The 20642-nt window shown below is 47.1% G+C and overlaps 1 protein-coding gene across 1 annotated transcript; it reads left to right on the top strand.

The window, feature by feature from the left end:
• The first annotated feature begins 413 nt into the window (after window positions 1–413).
• atp5f1d (ATP synthase F1 subunit delta) lies at window positions 414–4869 on the top strand. The gene is made up of 5 exons (XM_084011184.1): window positions 414–638; window positions 1350–1503; window positions 2087–2175; window positions 4454–4582; window positions 4737–4869. Exons 1-4 carry the CDS (start codon window positions 525–527, stop codon window positions 4574–4576), a joined length of 480 nt encoding a protein of 159 aa, XP_083867310.1. The 5' UTR covers window positions 414–524; the 3' UTR covers window positions 4577–4582; window positions 4737–4869.
• The last annotated feature ends 15773 nt before the right edge of the window (window positions 4870–20642 follow it).

Here is a 20642-nt window from a genome sequence, read left to right on the forward strand (position 1 = left end):
TGTGTGTGTGTGTGTATGCGTGTGTGCCGTACAAAAGCATCACTAGAATCTGGTCCTCGTCTGTTTGTAGCTGTCCAGCACATGACACGTGATTTTGGCGCCATCTAATGGTGAAAGGTGCTCACTAGCTTCATACACGAACGCCACCACTAAATTAAAAAAAGCCCCCCCCCCCCACACACACACACACACACACACACACACAGGAGGGTATTTCAACCTTAACGCTGTGTGCTCAGTCTAAACTACTTATTAATAATAATAATAATATTACTTTGGTTAATATGCTGCCATCACGGTGATAAACCTACATTTACAACTAATCCACAATAATCAACACGTTGAACGTTGACTTCACGCCTGTTATGACTACACTACCCTGTAGCCTTTGCGCCACCGCAAAGCCTTATGGGTAGGTTACCAACGTCCTTGTCCCACCGAGCGCACACCGACTGCCTGCACGCCAGAGCCCCGGGTCTGTGTCATTCTCCTGCGCCTGAATAAAGCCCGACTCTCCCGACGCGATGGCAGCGAGGTTCCTCCGCCGAGCCCTGCCCGTGCTGAGGCAGGCTCGCTCCTACGCCGAGGCCGTCTCCGGTTCCCCGCAGATGTCCTTCACGTTCGCCTCCCCGACGCAGGTAGCGAACTAACGCGGCGCCGAGGCTTCTCGGGCCTAAACGGACGGCTAACTGCGAGATGGACGGCTAACGTCGGCTCCTCGGCGAAACGCACCGGTTCAAGTCCGGGCTCCTTTTAATTCGCAGCATTGTTACGCAAATGTGATATTAAAAGCACGCATACGTGTAGGTTAAACTGTCGGTAACAGGTGTGACTTAGCTGAGCTAGCTAACGATGGCAAGCTAGCTGTCATTCACCGTCCTCTAGGTAAACTTGACCGGATCCATCGGTTAACCGAATGTGTAGAAAATGTCCACATGTTCCCAGAATGTGTGTCGTGATCTGGAGATGAACTCATTCAGACCTCAGTGGGAGTGTTGGATAACCTTGAGACTCTTTAACTAACACACACACACACACACACACACACTGCATGTCTACTCACAGCTCGTGTATTTGAGCCTGTAAGAAACAACAAAATGAATTATGTTGCATGAAAAGTGGAAAGGTTTAACAGTTAATATGACTTATATAGCACTTTTTGCTGAAAAGACACGATAATTCTCAGACACATACATGGATAAGACAGCATCCCAAAATACAGAAATACATGGAAATACTTCTTTTGCATACTACTGTTGAGTAGCAGCTTCTTTGGTCGGTCACTGTTGTTCATGTTGAAACTCTTGCAGGGAAAGTCAGTGAATGCATCTCTGTCTCACCTCCTGCAGGTGTTTTTCAAAGACGCCAGTGTGAAGCAGGTGGACGTGCCCACGCTCACCGGTGCGTTCGGGATCCTGCCCGCCCACGTGCCCACCCTGCAGGTGCTCCGGCCCGGCGTCGTCACCGTCTTCACCGACGACGGCTCCTCAGACAAATACTTCGGTAGGGTTTCACTTTACAAGTCATGACTGAGCCTCATCTTAATGTTCCTGCTGTAAAATACATTATTTCCTACGCCTTGATGTCTCCGAGTGCCGTTTATGTGGACGCAAATAATAGTCAGTAATGCATTGTTACACATTATAAAGCCATCAGCTAACTAGCTATAATATTCACATTTCTGGACTATCAGGGAATTTTAACACGTATTTTCCAGACAGGGAAGGTCAGGGGATTAGATCATTTTTCCGTTATGGAGTATCACAGAATTTTGTTGCATGTTTTAGTTGCCCTTTAACAAAATGATATATTTCCCATGTTTCCCCTGTTTTTGTAGGGTTGTTATGGTTACTGCGGTAATTTACCACTCGCCAACAACAAATATATAACACCAAGCAGCAATACAGTAGATGTTGAGCACAGAAAACAGTCATGTAGATGAAACAACCCCTCAGTGACAGATGTCCTGGCTCTGTACCGCACGCTGCATCATCGTTACAAAACAGCCGAGATGACTGTATTTTGGTGTGTGGTAACATTGTTGCGTGCGTGTGTTTAATTGTCGCGTGTGTGTGTGTTTACGCAGTGAGCAGTGGGTCGGTAACGGTCAACGCTGATTCTTCGGTGCAGCTGCTAGTTGAGGAGGCTGTTGCTTTGGACCAGCTGGACGTTGCTGTGAGTATAATGTCAACATCTAATGTGGGGCAGCATCACGTTTACGCCATGATACAGTTTATACCAACGCTGTTATTATCAATTTGGATTGTAGATTTGACCATATCAAGATAAATTAATTTATTGAAATCATTTTTATTCTATTAATTATGGAAAATCATTTTTTATTCATAGTGTAATAGATGTCTTTCAACCATATCTGCACGACTGCATGGATGTGCTTCTTGTGTAGCCTACTTCACTCTCACAAAGGAGGAGTTTATAGAGCGGAAACTGTATATTGATGTGACAAAACATACATATAATGAAAGGTTTGCCAGAGAGTGTCATGATGAAAAGAAAAGCAGGAGTTCACATGCAGTGTACTATCCATGACATTCTATTAAATATGGTATTTTGTGTTGTTTAAACACAAGAGGACAAGATGATCCCATAAGACACTTCTGTGTCCATGAAGATGTCACGGGGCTCGACAGTAAGGGTTGCCATTGGCAACCGATCCATGGCCTTTGGTTGCCATCAGTGGCAACCCTCAACATGTAAAAAATGGGGACAGCAAACGGCACAAGGTGCACCTCAGTCCCTTCAGCCCTAGAAAAGAGGGGATTCTGCTGGAATCAAGACGGCATGGTGTTTGTAAAGTAGACATGGAAAAGCTGATGTAGGTCTCTTCAGGGACCCACAATCCAAGACTGCAATGCTAAAGAGTCGATCACAGAAGAAGAGTCGGCACAAATCCCAGAAAACTGACATGAAAGGAAGAGAACCGATGAACAAGCAACCAGCCCAGACGGACTGATATTTGATATACCAGGAATAGTTTGTGGGCATATTTAACTGATAAAACTCGAGATTAAAATTCAAAAGCTGATAACCTGGTTAGGTTAGTGTTGAGCCCTGAACAATCATCAGGATGAAACAACTCAATATAATTTGTATGAGAAAATCAGAACAGTGGGAGAGGACACAATACCTCAAACAGCAGATGAATCCAAGTCAAATAGAAGATGTTGTCCAGGTGCTCTCGTTTCTGCAACCCGGCATTTACTTTAATGATTTAAACGGTAATGGCATTGATCTCCTTATTATAAACTGTAATGGGTTATGAAGCTCTAATGGCACGTATTTTTAATGAGGTGGCCTTAAATGCTAGGGATCGATACGCGTGGCATTTATCGAGCAGGGAACACAGCCTTTGAACTTGAACTCTCGGATTGAGGATATCACAAGGGAAGCCTTCTTAATCACCAAGGAAGGTATCTTTTATAATGTTCTGAACTTGTGAAAAGATGAATTTGTCCTTTTGATATAGTTGTGATAACGTGATGTCGCATTTTTATCACCAGTTCAAACTTGATAGCATCTCCCCTTCAAAGTACACGTGACGTACATTCTCTGTCTGTGCAGAGAGACGTTTAGTCACTTGAGACACACTGAATGCTCACAGAAGCGTCATCTTTGTCCTGTTTGGAACATTTGAAAGTGTGTTAACATCTAGCAGATAGCAGCCTGTTGTCTTTACAGCATCTACAGCGGTTTAGTCTATTCTTTATGCTGGAATCTGTGAGTGTCCGATCGCCTGCATCGGTTCCTGTCACGTTGACCCTCCCTGCTCATGAGCGCCTCCCAGCCGATGATGATCCATCCGATCAGCGTTGCAGTTGGACTTCAATGTCGAGTCCTTGTTTAAATGTCAGTCTTGTTAAAGCTAGGCCGTGTCATTATGGAGGCGTCTCTTTGACCTCGGGCAGCGCCAGTGTCACTGTCAAGTTGACTTCTTAGCAGTAAATTAGTTTTTTTCCCCCTCCCCCCTCGTCTTCCACTCCGAGCTGAAAATGCACATGGGCCCACGCTGTTAATAAGGAGGGAAAGGTCAGTCACTGTTGAGTTATAGCAGATGTGTCAAATCCCTACTGGGAGACCTTTAACTTCCAGCTATGTTTGGCATTTCTCGTTTCTAATCACTACTGTGACAAATGGAGCTTTCAGAGCAAAGAGGCAGAGGGGATTTTCTCTGCTCGTCTTACTCTCCACTTTTCACTCCTTGTCGCTTTTTAACAAAAACTTTTACAAGACATTAGTTACCCCCAAAAAGGACTTGAGGATTTGTGCTGTCCAGACTTTCCAAAAATCAATCAAGGCCTTTTTAGTACGATGGATAACAGGTGATGAGGAGGCTTAATGTTTCAACAAACCTATTCTGAATTGTGGGCTTTATCATTTGCTTTCCTGTTTGCTTTCTCATCGTTAAACACTTAATTTTCCCGTCTGTTTTTAGGCTGCCAGGGCCAACCTGGAGAAGGCCCATTCCGACATGGCCGGCACATCCGATGAGGCGGCGCGGGCGGAAGTTCAGATCAACATAGAGGCCAACGAGGCCATCGTCAAGGCTCTGGAGTAGACCTGGGTACGACGGCTCGGCCGCTGCACCGTGATTATCAGAGAGATGTCTGTTCATTGAGTTAGGACAGGAGAATGATGCATTTGCTTCCAGTTAACAGAGTTGAAATATTGACAAGAAATTAGAGGTAATGTTTCTTTCCCCACCCTCCCTCTTCTAGGTAATCTTTTGTGTTTGATGGAAATGAAACGTCCATCTGTGTTCCAGCTCAGTCACGTCCGTGTCCAGAGGATTCCGTGCTTGCTTTGTACAGTGGATAGAATTAAAAAATAAATTTATTAGGAAATACCTACTTTCAGTCTTTGTGGTGTTTTTCTTTAACTCTGGCCCTCACGCGAAGGGACGACTGATTCCCAGAGAGTTGTATAATTCATTCATAACAACGTAATGCTAATCAGCACACACCTCCATATATTAAAAGGAACTCCTGTGCTAGTCTTGTTTTGCTATGTAGTGAATGATTCGGCCACTAGGTGGCAGCAGATATCGGGCTATGTTTCACACCAGAGCGTTCCAGAGATCACATTTCTACTTGAGCTTCTCGTCAAACCTCAGTTTCAGGGAAGGAACTGTTGTTGTATTCGTCATAACACCCTGCTGGATGTGAGTTCCTCCTCCTTCCTCTATTAAAAAAAGGGAGGGGGGGGTAATCTCTCTCTGGATTATCTCCGCTCCTGTATCTGGTAAACGCTGAGTCACATTTACTGCTTCAGCCCCACTTGTGGGTTGGGAGTTATTTAAATTTGACTGTTGGCAGCGCTGGTTTGTTATGAGTGACCTCAGGCCTCGGTGACAAAGCCAGGAAAAGTCTTTTGCTGCCCATCCTGTGGAAAACTGGGTCTTTCTCATGTTTCATAACCGCAGGTTTCAGCTCAGACTCTCTCCAGGAGGCGCTGACCTCATTCACGTGCCGACTTGAGGCTTTTCGGAGCTGAAACCACAACCAGTCGACTTTGAATGTCAAAGCTCTCGAGGGCCTTTTTAACAAGTGTGAGCACAGTGAGAGTATCTGTGTTTACACAGAAAGCTCTCGTGACTGCCACTTGGGTTGTTTTTTAAAAAGAAGCAGTATTGTCTCTATAACTTCAAAGCAGGACATTTCCAACACTTTAGTTTTTCTTCTTCCAGTCAGTCAGCAAATATACTTCTGTAATCAAGTGAAGGCGTTTATAAGCATGAGCTGATGGCTTGAGCTGTGTAGACCTGCAGACAGCGACTTGGGTCAGTATCCATTAATAAAAGATTAAAAAACACACACACAGCTTTATGATGGGGATGTTGAAACGGAGCTCTATTATATAAAACGAGACGTTCCCACTTGTCTGGAAACGAAGACACTGATGATTGAGGAACAAGTCTGTCGCGCGTCCACATTTAGTTTTTCGGAGGATTGGATTGTCAAGAGTGCGGTTTTAGCGACAAAGCGATGAGTCAGAGATGAATCACTGAATTCATCTTTTCAGTGTTTTGCACGTTTTTTTTTCTCCACTGTCAAGCTGCCGCATCCTGATGAAGCAAATGTCTCACGGACAAACCGTCTGACCCGAGTCCTGCTGCTGATGTCGGAGCCACAAAGGACTTGAGAATCCACTCGTTGGCTTTCAGGAATAACGAGACCTCCGGTGACAAGTCACCGTCTTCTCTCCCGTGGACGGCCGCGTGATTATAAGAATGCACCGTCTGCACCCGGCGATGAACCATGTGATGAACAACACGATGATGAACAACGCGACACCTAGCATGACGACGTGTGGTGTGGTCTTTAAATGTAGTCCAACAGAAAGCGGCTGCTGTATTTACGTCGCTAGAATAAAGAGCGGGCCGTGTGAATCCTCTTCATTTAGGATGATGTCACTTCTGACATGATTGTGGAGTCGTGTATACATCGTATCGTAAATGTCTCTGGTGTCACGGCTGAACAATGTAAAGCTTTAAAATATGGAGCCTGTCGGATGGCAGCAGTTCGTCAACACTAAATGACGAGATGCTTCATCGTCAACGTTTGGTTTGGCAGCGATCCACGTAACATAAATATCTATATATAAATAGATGTTTTTTGTTAAATGTTAGCAAGCAACAATGCTAAACTTAAACAAATGATGATGTTAGCATTTAGCACCGCCCCGAGAGCCGCGGGCTGCAGCTAGCGTGGCTGTAGACGCATAGCTCCTTGATAGTCCCGCCCCTCGGCAGCGTGGATCAAGGCCGGCGTCGTTTTAACCTCTAACGAGTCTCTGAGTGGACACTCGACCGAAATCCTCTTCATCTCTTCTAACATCCGTGCTCTCGTTAGCCCGGTGAAATCACGGGAGACTCTTCACGTCACCCCGTTGACATTTCACTCCTCGTGTTCGTGATAATTCATGCAGCTGACGGCTTTGGGAGACCTGTTAATTTACCAGGCACCATTATGTGAGAGATAAAACGTCGTAACAGGTGAATAATAAGGCTGTTACGCATAAAGACGGGGGAGTGACAGATGAGGCATTATGAGACTGATTTGTTGTGAAAACAGACGTACGAGATCACAACGTAGATATCACATTTACGGGAAGTTATGTCATGTCCAATCAAATCAATCAGCGACTCTGCAATGAGCCGTAACGTCTTCGTCTCGTGACGTGTTGAATATTTTGAATTGCCATTCTTGATGGTAGAGAAACTATTTCCCAGGCGGGAGCTGATGTGTGAAGGCAAATTAGAGACTCGAGGCGGAACTGAGAGGGAATTAAAGATCTGAAACGTTTCTTTTAATGCTTGAGTAATGAGCCGGCTACGACTTTGGGGGGATGGCAGTTTTTTGACACGCCGAGGTGCATCAACATTACACGTATCATCCGCCGTGTGCTTGGAACTTTAATAGGCCGCGGATGTCGCACGGAAACGCAGACTCCTTTTCCTGCTGTTTAAAGTACGTTTTCCACCCTGTGTGCATCACTTGGCCAGAGGCGAGGGGGGGAAAGAGAGGCATCAGTGGAGCTGATTGTAGTGGTGACCTTTTGGTGAAGGGGGGGGCTGCAGACTCTCAGTCAGCTGTCAGATACTGCATCCAGCCTGGTAGTAGGAGTACGGCTCTGACACCAGCCTCCCACCACTCTGCCCTGTTTATGTCATCCATCCCTCCATTCTTACAGCCAACGCCCACCACACACACACACACACACACACACACACACACACACACACACACACACACACACACACACACACACACACACACACACACACACACACACACACACACAGATTGCAGCCTGTGCCAGCTAGGTAACATTTCCACAAATAGCCGTGTGGGCATTCGGGAGAAAAAAACCTGCAAAGCTGCAAACACAGCCTGCTGGAGGGCCGAGATAATCAGCTCTGTGGGAACGGCAAACGGCCCAGAGTGGCAAGGCAGGTAATCATTGCACCGGGAGGGTTTTTTTGTGGGAGAGGAGGAGAAGAGTGCTTTCATGCGCGTGTCTATGCATATTCACGCAGATATGAGCAGCCGCTTTAAAACACAATTGCCACGATCCTCATCTCCAAGCTTAGTTCCAGTGTGCATGCATGTGGATGGCGTACTACCACCTACACCGTCTCTACCCCCAACAATGAAACAAATGGAAATGAATCTGTTATTTAAAAGCAGTCTTCGTTTGTGACGAGTTGTGTTGAGAACATGGGCCATGCGGGTAGAGATGCACAAAGAAAAACATCCACTCTTGCTTCTTTTTAAATTGTAAATTCAAGGCTGTTATTAGTAGATTTCAGAGGTTTCATGCAACAATGTGCAGATAAATGAAAACTAGAGGAAGCAGTAGCTGAAAGCCGAATGAAATCTTCCCTTGAAGAAAGACTGAATAAAGAAACGGATGACGCGAGGCTGACTTTGGCCCTGGACGGATGTGTAAAATATGGAAGCTGCTGGCAGACATTGTGACTGTTTGGCATTCCAGCTGGAGGTGTCACATGGCAGGTTCAGAGCAGTGCATCGCAGGGTGGGACCCAACAGTTCAGAAATGGGAGTGTGACATGTTATGAGGTAAGACGAGGTCAAGCCACGCACACGTGGACGCTTCATGCTTCAAGGATGTGCGACGAGAGCAGCTTGAGATTTCACGGCCTGCTGACGGTGTGTGTGTGTGTGCAGATCCATGTTTAGTCATGAGGCATATGACTAAACATGATCTGTTTCTCAGTGGGAGATCTCTACCTACGTTAACGTCAAAGCGGAGCGTACCACTCAGAGGTGTGAGCTGTAAATCCGTGATTCCAGACCCGGTTTGTTGGGTTCTCGTCCACCAGATGGAATCGTACCTCTGCAGATGATTCAGGGTGAAAGAATAGAAATGAATTAAATGAGTGTTCAGACACATCATTTTATGTTGGGGTTAGGTAACACTGAGTCGGACATGATTCATGATCATCTTATTTAACATTGTCTTCGCTTTTCACTAAATAGCGTGTTCACAATGAAGAGTTGTGTCAATAAAATATTTGGTTCTTAGCAAAACGATTCCAGTGTGTTTTAGTGCCATTTTAAAGCATTTTTCATGATTATTGGGATAATATCTATTATTATTGGCCAAAATAAACGAGATATTAACTTTTCATATCGTCCCATGCCTACTCGTGAGGGGGGGGGGGGGGGTCTGACAGCTGGAACCAAGGCTAACAGTAGCACCAGCTGATCGATGCTAATCCAGGCACAGACACTTGACTCTTCCCAAACAAGGACGCTCAGCGCCGATGACGTCTGATTGCTCCACTGTGCTTCCGCGGGCGTTCGTCATCTCTTTTGGATGAATGTAATTTCCCCCGTCCTCGAGGCCGTGCACTCTTTCCCCTCGCCTCCTCCGATCTCTCGTCCCATGTGATCAGAGTGTGTTGTTCTGCCTGCCGGGACTCACACACTCTTTCCTGGAGACGTTAGCCTTCGGCTGGGTTGAGCTCCGCTCTGGTTTCCACAACATCTGCTGGATGTGCCTGGGCACGTGAGGACCCACGAGAGCACTTCCTCGGGTATATGTTGACCTTTTTAATTGCACGGTTAGCAGGTGAGGGCTCTGTAATGTGTGTGTTTGTGTAGACACAAGCTCAACCACAACAAGTGGGAAGAGGAATTGAGACGTGGTGTAAATAACACCAGATGAGCACCTCCGGGTCGCGTTGAAACCGTTGTGTCATCGTATCTGTTTTTGCCACCAGTTTTTCCCAATTGACGCAGAATTTGGTGAAATCTCAGCGCTGATATCACGTTTCCTGTAAGCAGGTGGGTGAAGGAGATAACTGCACCAAGCTGTGGAGTCGCACACACATGACACTGAAAAGGACAGAATTGGTGAGGTTGCACTCTCTCTCTGTATATTCTGAATATTACATCACCACTTATGCAATGAGAATTTCATCATCGTTGAACGCACGCCGGGAGAACTTCCTCAGAAATTCAATGTAATCCATCGCAGTTAAGACGAATAAAGGCGCTACCTTTGTGGTGAAATCATGTGACCAAAGTGCTTCCTTATTACTGTGTTGTATTTAAGAAGAAGAAATGTGGGGAAGCAAAATGTCATAGTAATGTTGAGCTGCATAGCTAAAGCCCAGAAATGTAATCACACGGGGCACACTGCTCCCCTCTTTAATCCCTGTGACTGACACCTCGTCACAACTTCATAGTCGCACGATAGGAACAATTCCAGCAGCTAGTTTCCACATACGACACCCGACACAGGCAGAAATATCTCCCTCGACAGCTCTGACACCCGGTGGCCTAGCACCCAAGGGTCCAGCACCCAAGGGTTCAGCAAGGGCTTCTAATGGTCAACGAGTCCCTTTGGCATACTAAGAAAGTATAGGAGATCACCTGCAGGGCTCTCAACACTGGACGGTATGAAAATGTCACGATGATCCCGGCCAACATAAGTTCGATTTGTGATATTAGAATGATAATCATCAAAATATACTTAATACTCTTGAAATGGCATATGGTATCACTTGAAAACAATCAAATAATTTTCAATAAGATGGTCATGAATCATAAAGTCTCCCTGCAGAAATAAATGGTAAATAAATACATTTCTAGGAGTATTTGTGTATTCTTGTGACGAGATTATCCCTCTGACAGAAATTCACCAGGATGAAGTTATTGTTGGTGTTTTTTATCCCAATCTCGTCCCATCCCTACATGTTAAGAACATCCACGCTGCGGCCGTCAGTGTCGTAATGATCCATTCTGTCAACCAGGGACTGATCTTTATCTCGACAAACATATCTGACAGATGATACGCTGCAGTCGGCTGTCTTGTCTACAAAAGGAGAGAATGCCCTGTAGATTTCCATGGAATGATCCCTCTCTCTCTTCCACTTTGGATGTTCCAGTCTCACGGCATCCGGGCAGCGTTGTAACTCAACGTTACCCTGTCGGACCAAACAGAGCGGGTATCCTTGTGTTTGACAGGAGTTCAGCCCAGGTCAGACATCCTCTGAATGCAGCTCCTGACTGCTTCCACACGTGGAAGGCCTGGGAGGTGGGGTTGTTCCATGACTCCAAATAGAAAGTACCATTTAAACAGGCCTGAAAAGGTCACATATGGATTCCACTATGAAAGCAACGCGACGTAAATTCATTCAATTCTATGCAACTATTTATGGTTGTTATGTTCAATCAGAACGCAGCTTTCAAAGATCCACACATTTCAAATATGTTAAAGGAATAGTTGTGATTTTAGGAACTCCTCCGATATGACTGCACAGCAGTAACGTTAACCCCGTGACCCCGTGACCCCGTGAACGTAGCAGTGCAGCGCGTTACAGGCCATTTGTCAGGGAATAAAAGCTACAAGACCCGAGGAAACACAAGCTACGTTCCCGAGTCTCGTCAGCTGATAAACAAAGTGAAAGGGTTCAGCTACTATAAGTATGAACTGAGCAAATCAAACAAATACACACATGATTCCAACCAAATGCTGGGAAATGTCAAAAACAAGCATGCCTGAAGAGACTCCATTCAGCACGCTGATGCAGCACCACATGACTAACCAGCAGGTTAATCATTAGTATGCTGTCTGCTCACTATTCGGGGGTCAAGAATCACGGATCGTTGCTGACATCATGGTGATCATCAACAATACAAGCTTGAGGGAAGCAAAGCCACTAATTGTGTTTGTTAATTGCCACGGACAGAGTCAAAGTGTTGGGAATGTGAGTGATCTCAGTGATGATGTCATCAAACCGAGAAGCGTAAAGGTTCCTTTCGAAGGGCTCCGTGATAATGCTGATTACTATCATCATGTGGATTGAGACTGACTGGGTTTGTAATTATTTCCAACCCTGATTAGCACACTGAACGGCGTAAGTGGAAAGTCTCACAACGCCGTGCATGAGCTGCAATCCGTGACAGACGTTCGTCCACAAAGGTCAGAGACTGAATTAACCCGCTCTGCTGACGGACACTGCCTGACATAATATTTTATTTTATGATGACACACGATGTAGCCGTGCATTAGTGCCTCAACCCCCCATTTATAGTCTGGAATCACTCTGAACTGTCACAACATCATGACCGACGCGCCGAGAAATGTCCAATTCTTTCACATTTCCGTCCACATTCTTGCTTTTGTGCTGGCATCACATTAACAAGCAGTCAACACGTCAGCTGGTCCTCTATAAATAGACATTCTGACTAATTAAGTTTGGACTCATAGTTGGCAGACTGGCTGTATCAAGTAACGCCGGATAGAAAGAATAGACGTGACCAAACATAGGCCAAAGGCTGGTGAAGCTGTCGCATTGACGTTGGTTAAACATCTGGTTTATCCTTCAGTGCTTGGCGTCGATGCGTGCTGAGCAGCAGCTCGGGGCTGACAGACGGCCAGAGTTTCGTCTGTTGTCGTGATCCTCTGGTTTCTGAGCGGCTATTTGTAAAAGGCTCCCTGACGGTGTCAGAAAGCCGATACAGAATGAGGCATGAATAAAGCAAATGAAAGAGTGCTGATGAGTTAGTGTCTCTTTAGCAACGTGCTTCTAATCGGAGGATCAGCGGTTCGATTCCCCGGCTCCTCCGGGCCGCACGTCCGAATGTTCTCCTGAACCCTTCGGGAGTAATTTGGTGGGCGATAGTTTAGATCCTGACTGGAATCACAAGGAGTCATCGCTCCGTCCCCCGCTGGATTGTGGGCTTTGAGGCCTCAAGTTTGGCATTTTTGACGGTCAACATCTGTTTTTTCATAAACAATAGCACTAGCATGAGCACCAGAGATGCCTCATGGTGAGAGTCAAACTGTTTCTAATGCTGCTTAGGTTGACATATATTGATGATGACGGCCTGATTGGTGTGTGACGGCAGCAGGATGTCGGTGGCGTGGGCGGGAGGAGCTGTCAACGCAGAGTAAACAGCACCTTGCTTGTGGACGGGGTGCAAATCGAAGCCTCGCCTTTGATCCTTAGTTATATAGATACAGACGGGTCAGCCTGCCTGCGTGACTTCACGTTACTCCGCCCGCCGTTTGTTTTCCGTATCCAAAAAGAACATCTTCTTGGAAACGACTGTGGCATTTCAACGCTTGGATCTATTTTTGTTGTGCTGGGCAAGTGGCTGGCCTCGGAAGTCGCATTCATGTACATGTTTTTACATTTTTTCCCCCTTATTGTTATTTTTATGAGACATGTATTCACTTTCAGCCTGCTAGGGAGCAATCAGTATGAAGTGCAATGAACTCTTTTTTATGGAATTACTGCTGTTATCAAGCACAAACAGTGAGAGGGCAAAGGGTGGGGGTGAGGAGAGAGAGGGTGAGATAGCCAGAGAAGGAGGGGGGGGGAGACGGGAATGGATGACGTCGTCAGCGGGGACGGAGGGCTATTTTAAGAATGTGATAGGGAGAAGGCCGCTGAGCTCTCCTCGGCCCCGACGTCACAGATGAGATCAACTCTCCGTGCAACCTGCCAGCTCCCGGTCATGTGACCCGAAATGACCTTTGCTATCAGTGATTAGATAACTGCACGTCGGGAACAAAATGCTTGTAGCGTGCAGATACGCTGCTGCAAAGAAAACAACAGCGGGAAGTAAAAGACAGCAATGAGTAGAAAAAGAGAGAGAGAGAGTATAAGGGATCTCTTGAGGAAAAGATGTGCTTGTTTGTGGATAAAAAAAACAGATGGAGAAAAATAAACTAATTAAGCAAGAGAGAGAGAGAGAGAGTGCAAGGACCAAAGGGTGGAGAACAGGAAGACAACAGGAGACAGAAAAGGAGAGGAGCACCAGCCAAGATCGAATCGGCCTGCAGCTCCGGCTACCCCAAAGCCTCGGATGGAGGAGGATTAGTGGGCAGGGAATCTGGCGAGTGTGTGTGTGTGTGTGAGTGTGTGTGAGTGTGTGTGAGTGTGTGTGTGGAAGTATTCAACCCTGTGGGAGGAGAGCAGGGCGATTTGGCAAGTTCTAAACTTGCTTGCACCAACAAAGGAAATGCCTGCATCTGGTATTCATCGACTGTGTACTGTACACACACACACACACACACACACACACCACACACACACACACACACACACACACACACACACCAACACACACACACACACACACACACACACACACACACACACACCAACACACACACACACACACACACACACACCAACACACACACACACACACACACACACACACACACACACACACACACACACACACACACACACACACACACACACACACACACTGGCTGCTATTACGTCCTATCTGTTGTGTTTCAGTGCAGAAGTGCTGGTGCACCTCACCACATGCTGCTCTTAAAGGCTGATATGGTGGTCCGCTCCACACGCTGACCTCAGTGCAGCATGTTTTACAACGCGGTGCTGCTCACTGAATGGGGGAGTGCCATTACAAAAAAAAGGCTGATTTTTGTTTTACCAGAAGTAATACGAAGAAGTCCATTCTGCGTTGCCAAAACCACCTACCCGGCCACCCACACTTCCTGCCCTCAGTCTCTCCCTCGCTCCCGTTTCCTCCTCCCTCTTACTCTCGTTCTGCTATCTATTATTTTATGCACTCCACGCTGACACCTAACCTTTGCCGGACCACCAGGCCCCCCTGGCGCTACGCCGTGGGCTGTCAAACAGACAAACAAACAAAACAGATAGAGCTAACACCCTCCCAGCTTGGCCGAGTTTCACAGCTATAAAGGTTCTCGTCGTGCCGGCTTGTGTCTTGTGGGTGGATTTCATTAGCTTATTTAGCACATTCAGCCCAGCTCTAAGCTGAGTCCTATTGTGGGCTTTTCAGTGTGAGCAGACCGGCTCTGTAAAAGGCGGTAATTATCAGGTCCATTTTGCGGGGGTGTTGAATTAACACCATTTGGATTGGGCTGTGTGTAAGTGCTCGACAGGCCTGGATCTGGGGTTTGGGGGTAGCAGCGCGCCGCCACCGTGAGTCGTGCAGCGTCCACCAGAGAGACTGTGAACAAGACAAACGGTTCGCCACACATGGACAGTACGGAGTGGAGCGCAAAGCATTCTGTTACAAACGTGATAGGCTATAACGGTACATCGTACTCTCACGGGATCCATGTGGAGACTCACATCACAGACTAGCTGACTCACATTACTATGATGGTTGTGGTTGTAAATATCGCATTAAAAGCTGCTCAGTACAGGATCCAAATCATATCGATTGCCTCGCAACATGGCAACGGCTGAGCCGGTGGCTCGCAGCTAACAGCGCTAAAAGCACAAACAATGACAAAAGTGTTGAAAGAGCTCATAGTGTTCACCTGAGGGGGGAACAGTTCCGTAAGGACGCCTTCGTAACCGCTGTATGAGTACAGAGCAGTGCAGCTTCCACTCGCTAGCCAGCATTCGCCACAACTCCACGATATCGCTACTGCGGCTTCATGCTCTGAATCCCAGAGAACATGCAACGACATGCATACAGACTGGAGACATGGGGGGAACAGCTAGCTCAGTCCAAAAGGTTAAACTACAAACACAGCCTGGCTAGCTATTTCCCTTTGTTTCCATGTGTTATGCTAAGCTAAGCTAATCTAACAGCCTCCCGGCCACAGCTTCATATTTTCTGGACGTGAGTGGCATCTCTGAGCATATTCCCAAAACGTTCAAACTCTCCCTTTAAGCACACAAACAAGCCTGTAAATAAACTCAGTGTTACTACGCTGCAGTAAAACGACAGACTGTAAGTATTACATCACGTCGTCACCGGCGGCGGCGGTCAACACGCCGCTCGCGTGAAAACACTCGTACCGAGCTGCTCGGATCGCAGCAGCGTCTCCTCAACTTTACTTGCCACTTGGGAATGTGTTGACTCGGACGGGGTGACTAATGTGTTTTAAATGTTATACAGAGCACAAGCAGTACATATCGTTACTCACAAGTATGCACACACACAACGAGCCATATGATGAATGTACCATCTGTACAGAATGAATGCAGCGAGTTGTGAAACGTTTGGCCGGCTTCCATTGTGCCTCTGGGCGGCGTTGGATCTACAGAGGTTGTTGAGTCATCACTCACTCAGCAGCGGTGTAGAAAACAACATAAACTCTACAGCATGTGCCCGAGCCGATGCTGTGATTCACTTATGTGACCACCGTGTATGGAATGTGTGAAATGGCTTTCCCGAAAAAGTTTAGACAAATAAAAGTTTTCAAACCGGAGCGGTCGTGACTGACTGGAAGGAGGAGGGGCTCGGGTTGAAATGTCCCTGTCTTGGATGTTAAGAAGTTCCTGTAAACTGTGACTGTGACCATATCAGACATCATGTGACACTTTGCTTTTCTCAGAGCCGCGGCACGTTTGGCACATTCTCCCTCTCTTTGGCACGCCGTCTGCTTCGGTTCAGTCGTGGAGCTGGAGACGTGTCTTCAGTCCTAGAGCTGGAGACGTGTCTTCAGTCCTAGAGCTGGAGACGCGTCTTCAGTCCTAGAGCTGGAGACGCGTCTTCAGTCCTAGAGTTGGACACATGTCTTCAGTCGTGGAGCTGGAGACGCGTCTTCAGACCTAGAGCTGGAGACGCGTCTTCAGTCCTAGAGTTGGACACATGTCTTCAGTCGTGGAGCTGGAGACGCGTCTTCAGTCCTAGAGCTGGAGACGCGTCTTCAGACCTAGAGCTGGAGACGCGTCTTCAGACCTAGAGCTGGAGACGCGTCTTCAGACCTAGAGCTGGAGACGCGTCTTCAGTCGTAGAGCTGGAGACGAGTCTTCAGTCGTAGAGCTGGAGACGCGTCTTCAGTCGTAGAGCTGGAGACGCGTCTTCAGTCCTAGAGCTGGAGACGCGTCTTCAGACCTAGAGCTGGAGACGCGTCTTCAGTCCTAGAGCTGGAGACGAGTCTTCAGTCGTAGAGCTGGAGACGCGTCTTCAGTCGTAGAGCTGGAAGCAGACGGCGTGCAGGCTCGTCTGCATGTGTGGGATCATCGGAGGCCCACGCCGTCTCCTCACCTCTCTGCTCTCGGTTTCCTTTTTGAACTTCTATACCGCAGACATATTTTGCCATTTTCTGCTGTAATAAATGAAATTCCTTCTCACTGAGCTAACACCAGATTCACACTCCTTCCTGGGATGAGACGATATCAGATTATTTTTACGATTGTGGTAAATTTGTATTGGGATAATCGTAAATAGCGTCACAGGTGACTTGTCTAGCTCGCTGTCATGGCAGAAGTGAAAAGTTCACTTCAAGTCGTGTTTTATCTGCGACACAAAACAAATGTTTTGATTCCAGTATGTTTCATATTTCAGTGCCATTTTGCCACATGAGCAGATCTCGTCTTCGCCTCTTCTTTGAGTGAAAGCATTAAATGATATGTTGTCTGTATTTATTTACAGTATATCGAGGTCACAGCTTAAAAGTTTGAATAAAAACAATGCAGTAATACAAGAATTTATGGATTATGTTGACACGTTGCGATGCCCATTACAATTAAAATCCATGAAGTGTTAATGAATAAATATGTGCTAATCAAAGTCCGATAATGGAGATGCTGATTGCAGTGATGGATGTGGTTGTTCCAAAGAGACGTCGATGAATATTGATTGAGAAAAGTCCGACAATAAGGTCCTCAGAGCGTCTTGTGGATTATGAGTGAAAACATATCCGTGAGTCATGAGTGAGGTGTGTATGTCTCGACATGGATATGCTCACATGACACGTTTTCTGAAGAGGGAGGCACACGACACCCGTTTTTCAGGAGACAATTATTGATTTTTCTTTAATATCGAACACTTTTCTCCAGATGTGAATTCCACTGATAATATCAGAAAAAACAATCTGTTTCGGTGAGTTGACGAGTCCGTCCTCCCTCACCTCACGTCTCCTCATCGCTGCCTATATTTCTGTACGTTAATGTCTCGTTTGAAACGGGCACCAGTCTGCCCCGTGCCGACCATCCAAACGGCAAATCATTCAGAAACTTCATCCACTTCCAGTAACAGGCACTGAGGCCGAATACCGTCCCGAAGATAAGACGTGAATCTAATCAGAGACACAAAAGAGTCCAAACCGAGAGTCCCGGGCAGCAGCGGTGAGTCCATATCGGACACTAATGACGTGTGTGACATCAGAGCGGCGTCGACTGGACCTTGTATGTTTGTGAAGGTGAGTTTGAGTGTCCAATTATCTGTCAGGAGAGAGAGAGAGACACTCCTCGTGTGATCAGTTAAACAAGTATGAATTCACAGCTTGAGTATCAGCACGCCAGGTATGCAGGCGTCGAGCATGTGTCAGCTTCCTGTGGCGGCGGCGTTGTGAAGGTGGCGTGGCGGCGAGGTGTGTCCGTCCCACTCGCTGGCCGTGAATCAGGAGGAAACGCTGACAGGAGAACACCGGCGGCGGAAGGCCGAGTGCGTTGGTTCATTTCTCTCCCGAGGCGGAGGGCGGCCCACTGGTGACTTTGATGGATAGGAATGCTGCTCACCACACACACACACACACACACACACACACACACACACACACACACACACACACACACACACACGCCCACACATGTCCCACACACTCAGTCTTTCACCCAGCAATGCACACACACACCCACCGACACACACGCCCACCAGGCCGCTCTGTCCCACCAGATCTGAGATCCGATGTGAGATGTCCCGCCCACGCAGGCTTCCTCCCTCGTCAATAAACTCTTCTTCCCAGAAGGACGCGTGATGCATTACCGCGTAGCTCCACCGGGGGTTTGCTCTCCGTCCTCCATCACAGGATCACCCGTGTGCATCGCGCCACGCATCGGCTGGTGATGAATCTGTGCATTAACGCCACTCCTCCTTAAATCACATTAGTCTGGGAGAGAAGGGGGGGGGGGGCTGACGGGCTACCGGGATTAAAACAAACGATGGGGTTTCTGCCCAAAAATACCCAGAAACATGAACAGGGTTTCCACTCTCATTTTCAGGGATCATCTAGCTGGTATGTAATATGAGTGAGTTACACTCCTTTAATAGCTCGATAATTAACTGACAAACTTTCACCGCTTTAATGGCGTTAAACGTCTTCACCGAGGTTACCTGGGGGCTACGACAACATTTTAACCTGAACAATGCAGCATTGTCCTCGAGGAGACAATGCTCGTAAAGCTCTGCTATTTAGCGGCTCGTTCATTGTTAGGAACTCTCAACACACATTTGAAACCACAGCCGGCGTTGAATGTTTAACCTTCACAGTCGAAACAAGCTGGCGAACGCGTCAACTTTAAGCAAATTAACCCGACACGCTAACCGGGTAAACTTTATTCAACCAGATGATCGGGACATTTTCATATCGCCCCATGCCTATTCTGAACATAACGTCTCCCTTTTCAGATCACGTGTTAAAACATAATGTCTGCCGCTCCACTATGGTAAGTGTGAACCACCGGGCCTGAAAGAAACTCTAAAGGAACCTCTGGTTTTTAAAGGAAAACAGCAGAATGTCGTAATCATTTTCCAGCAGTTTTACTTTCTCCTTTTCAGTGGATTTTACTGGGGGATGACAAACCGCCATCTTTACCAGACTCCTCTCACGAGAGCTGCGCCTTCTTGTCATACAACACATCAGACCGCCGGCTCCACTGCAAGGTGAGATTCAGCCAACAAAAAGGTCAGAGTGTCTGCGTGACCTGAGCTGTGTTGACAGGCAGACCCTGACGGGGGTCTGAAAGCAGAACGCCGTCGCGCTGGACGCACACGTTTTCTGCTCAGCACTAACATCCCTGATGTGAGCGTTCGACTCCAACAAAGGGTTGAGTTTTCAAGCATGGGAGGGAGTTGAACCAACTCCTTTCACTTTGTCCCACTGAGTCAGCAGCCCCCCCCCCCCCCGAGAGACAGCCAGAGATGGAGACAGATAACGCTGTTGGGACAAAGACAGGGACCTTTGTCTGCTGGTGGAGTCTCCGGGAGATGTTTCTTTTGAACACACTCTGCTCTATCTCTCACACACACACACACACACACACACACACACACACACACACACACACACACGGAGGATGATTCAGCTCTCAGACAGTGTGAAAGTACGCTGGGGGGGGGACACGGTGTGGGGAGGAGTGTGTCTGTAATCAGACAGTTTGTATCTCCGAGGCGACGCCAGCTCGTTGTTTTATTCTCTTCATCACGTTGCACAACGTTGTCCTTGAGGTGAACCGTGTTGTGATGATTATCACATATCTGGGTGACACCGACGGTGACACTTGGTGTGACGCCCACGTCCAACGCTGCGTTATAAACATGCGTATGAAGTGTAATAAAAGGGATTTATTATTGTTCTAACGGGTTATGACCAAACGCAAAGTGAAACTGATGCGGTGCGAATGAGGTGAACACGCAAAGTATTTGGAAAATGTATGTTTGTATCACACAAGACAAACCATGTGGTAGCGGTCTGAGTTCTCCCAGAGGTCTACGTTAGACCCTCAGAGACCGAACCAGACTCTTTGTATGAACCAGAGACTGGCGATGGCACAAACAACAAGGTCACTGCAGGATTAGCATTAGCTAGTGCTAGCATAGCAGAGCTCCTACAGATCCATTCAGAAAACAAGCAGTTTGCTTGTCGTCTCCAGACGGACCGAACAAACCGAGACTTCA

This window comes from Eutrigla gurnardus (assembly GCF_963514095.1).
Source record: "Eutrigla gurnardus genome assembly, chromosome: 6".
Lineage (NCBI taxonomy): Eukaryota > Metazoa > Chordata > Actinopteri > Perciformes > Triglidae > Eutrigla > Eutrigla gurnardus.

What these genes read in the sequence shown, in the direction of transcription:
- atp5f1d (XM_084011184.1), top strand. Translation starts at nt 525, where the DNA reads ATGGCAGCGAGGTTCCTCCGCCGAGCCCTGCCCGTGCTGAGGCAGGCT. An exon ending in CGTTCGCCTCCCCGACGCAG is followed by an intron (nt 639 to 1,349) that starts GTAGCGAACTAA and finishes CACCTCCTGCAG; the next exon opens with GTGTTTTTCAAAGACGCCAG. An exon ending in CTCCTCAGACAAATACTTCG is followed by an intron (nt 1,504 to 2,086) that starts GTAGGGTTTCAC and finishes GTGTTTACGCAG; the next exon opens with TGAGCAGTGGGTCGGTAACG.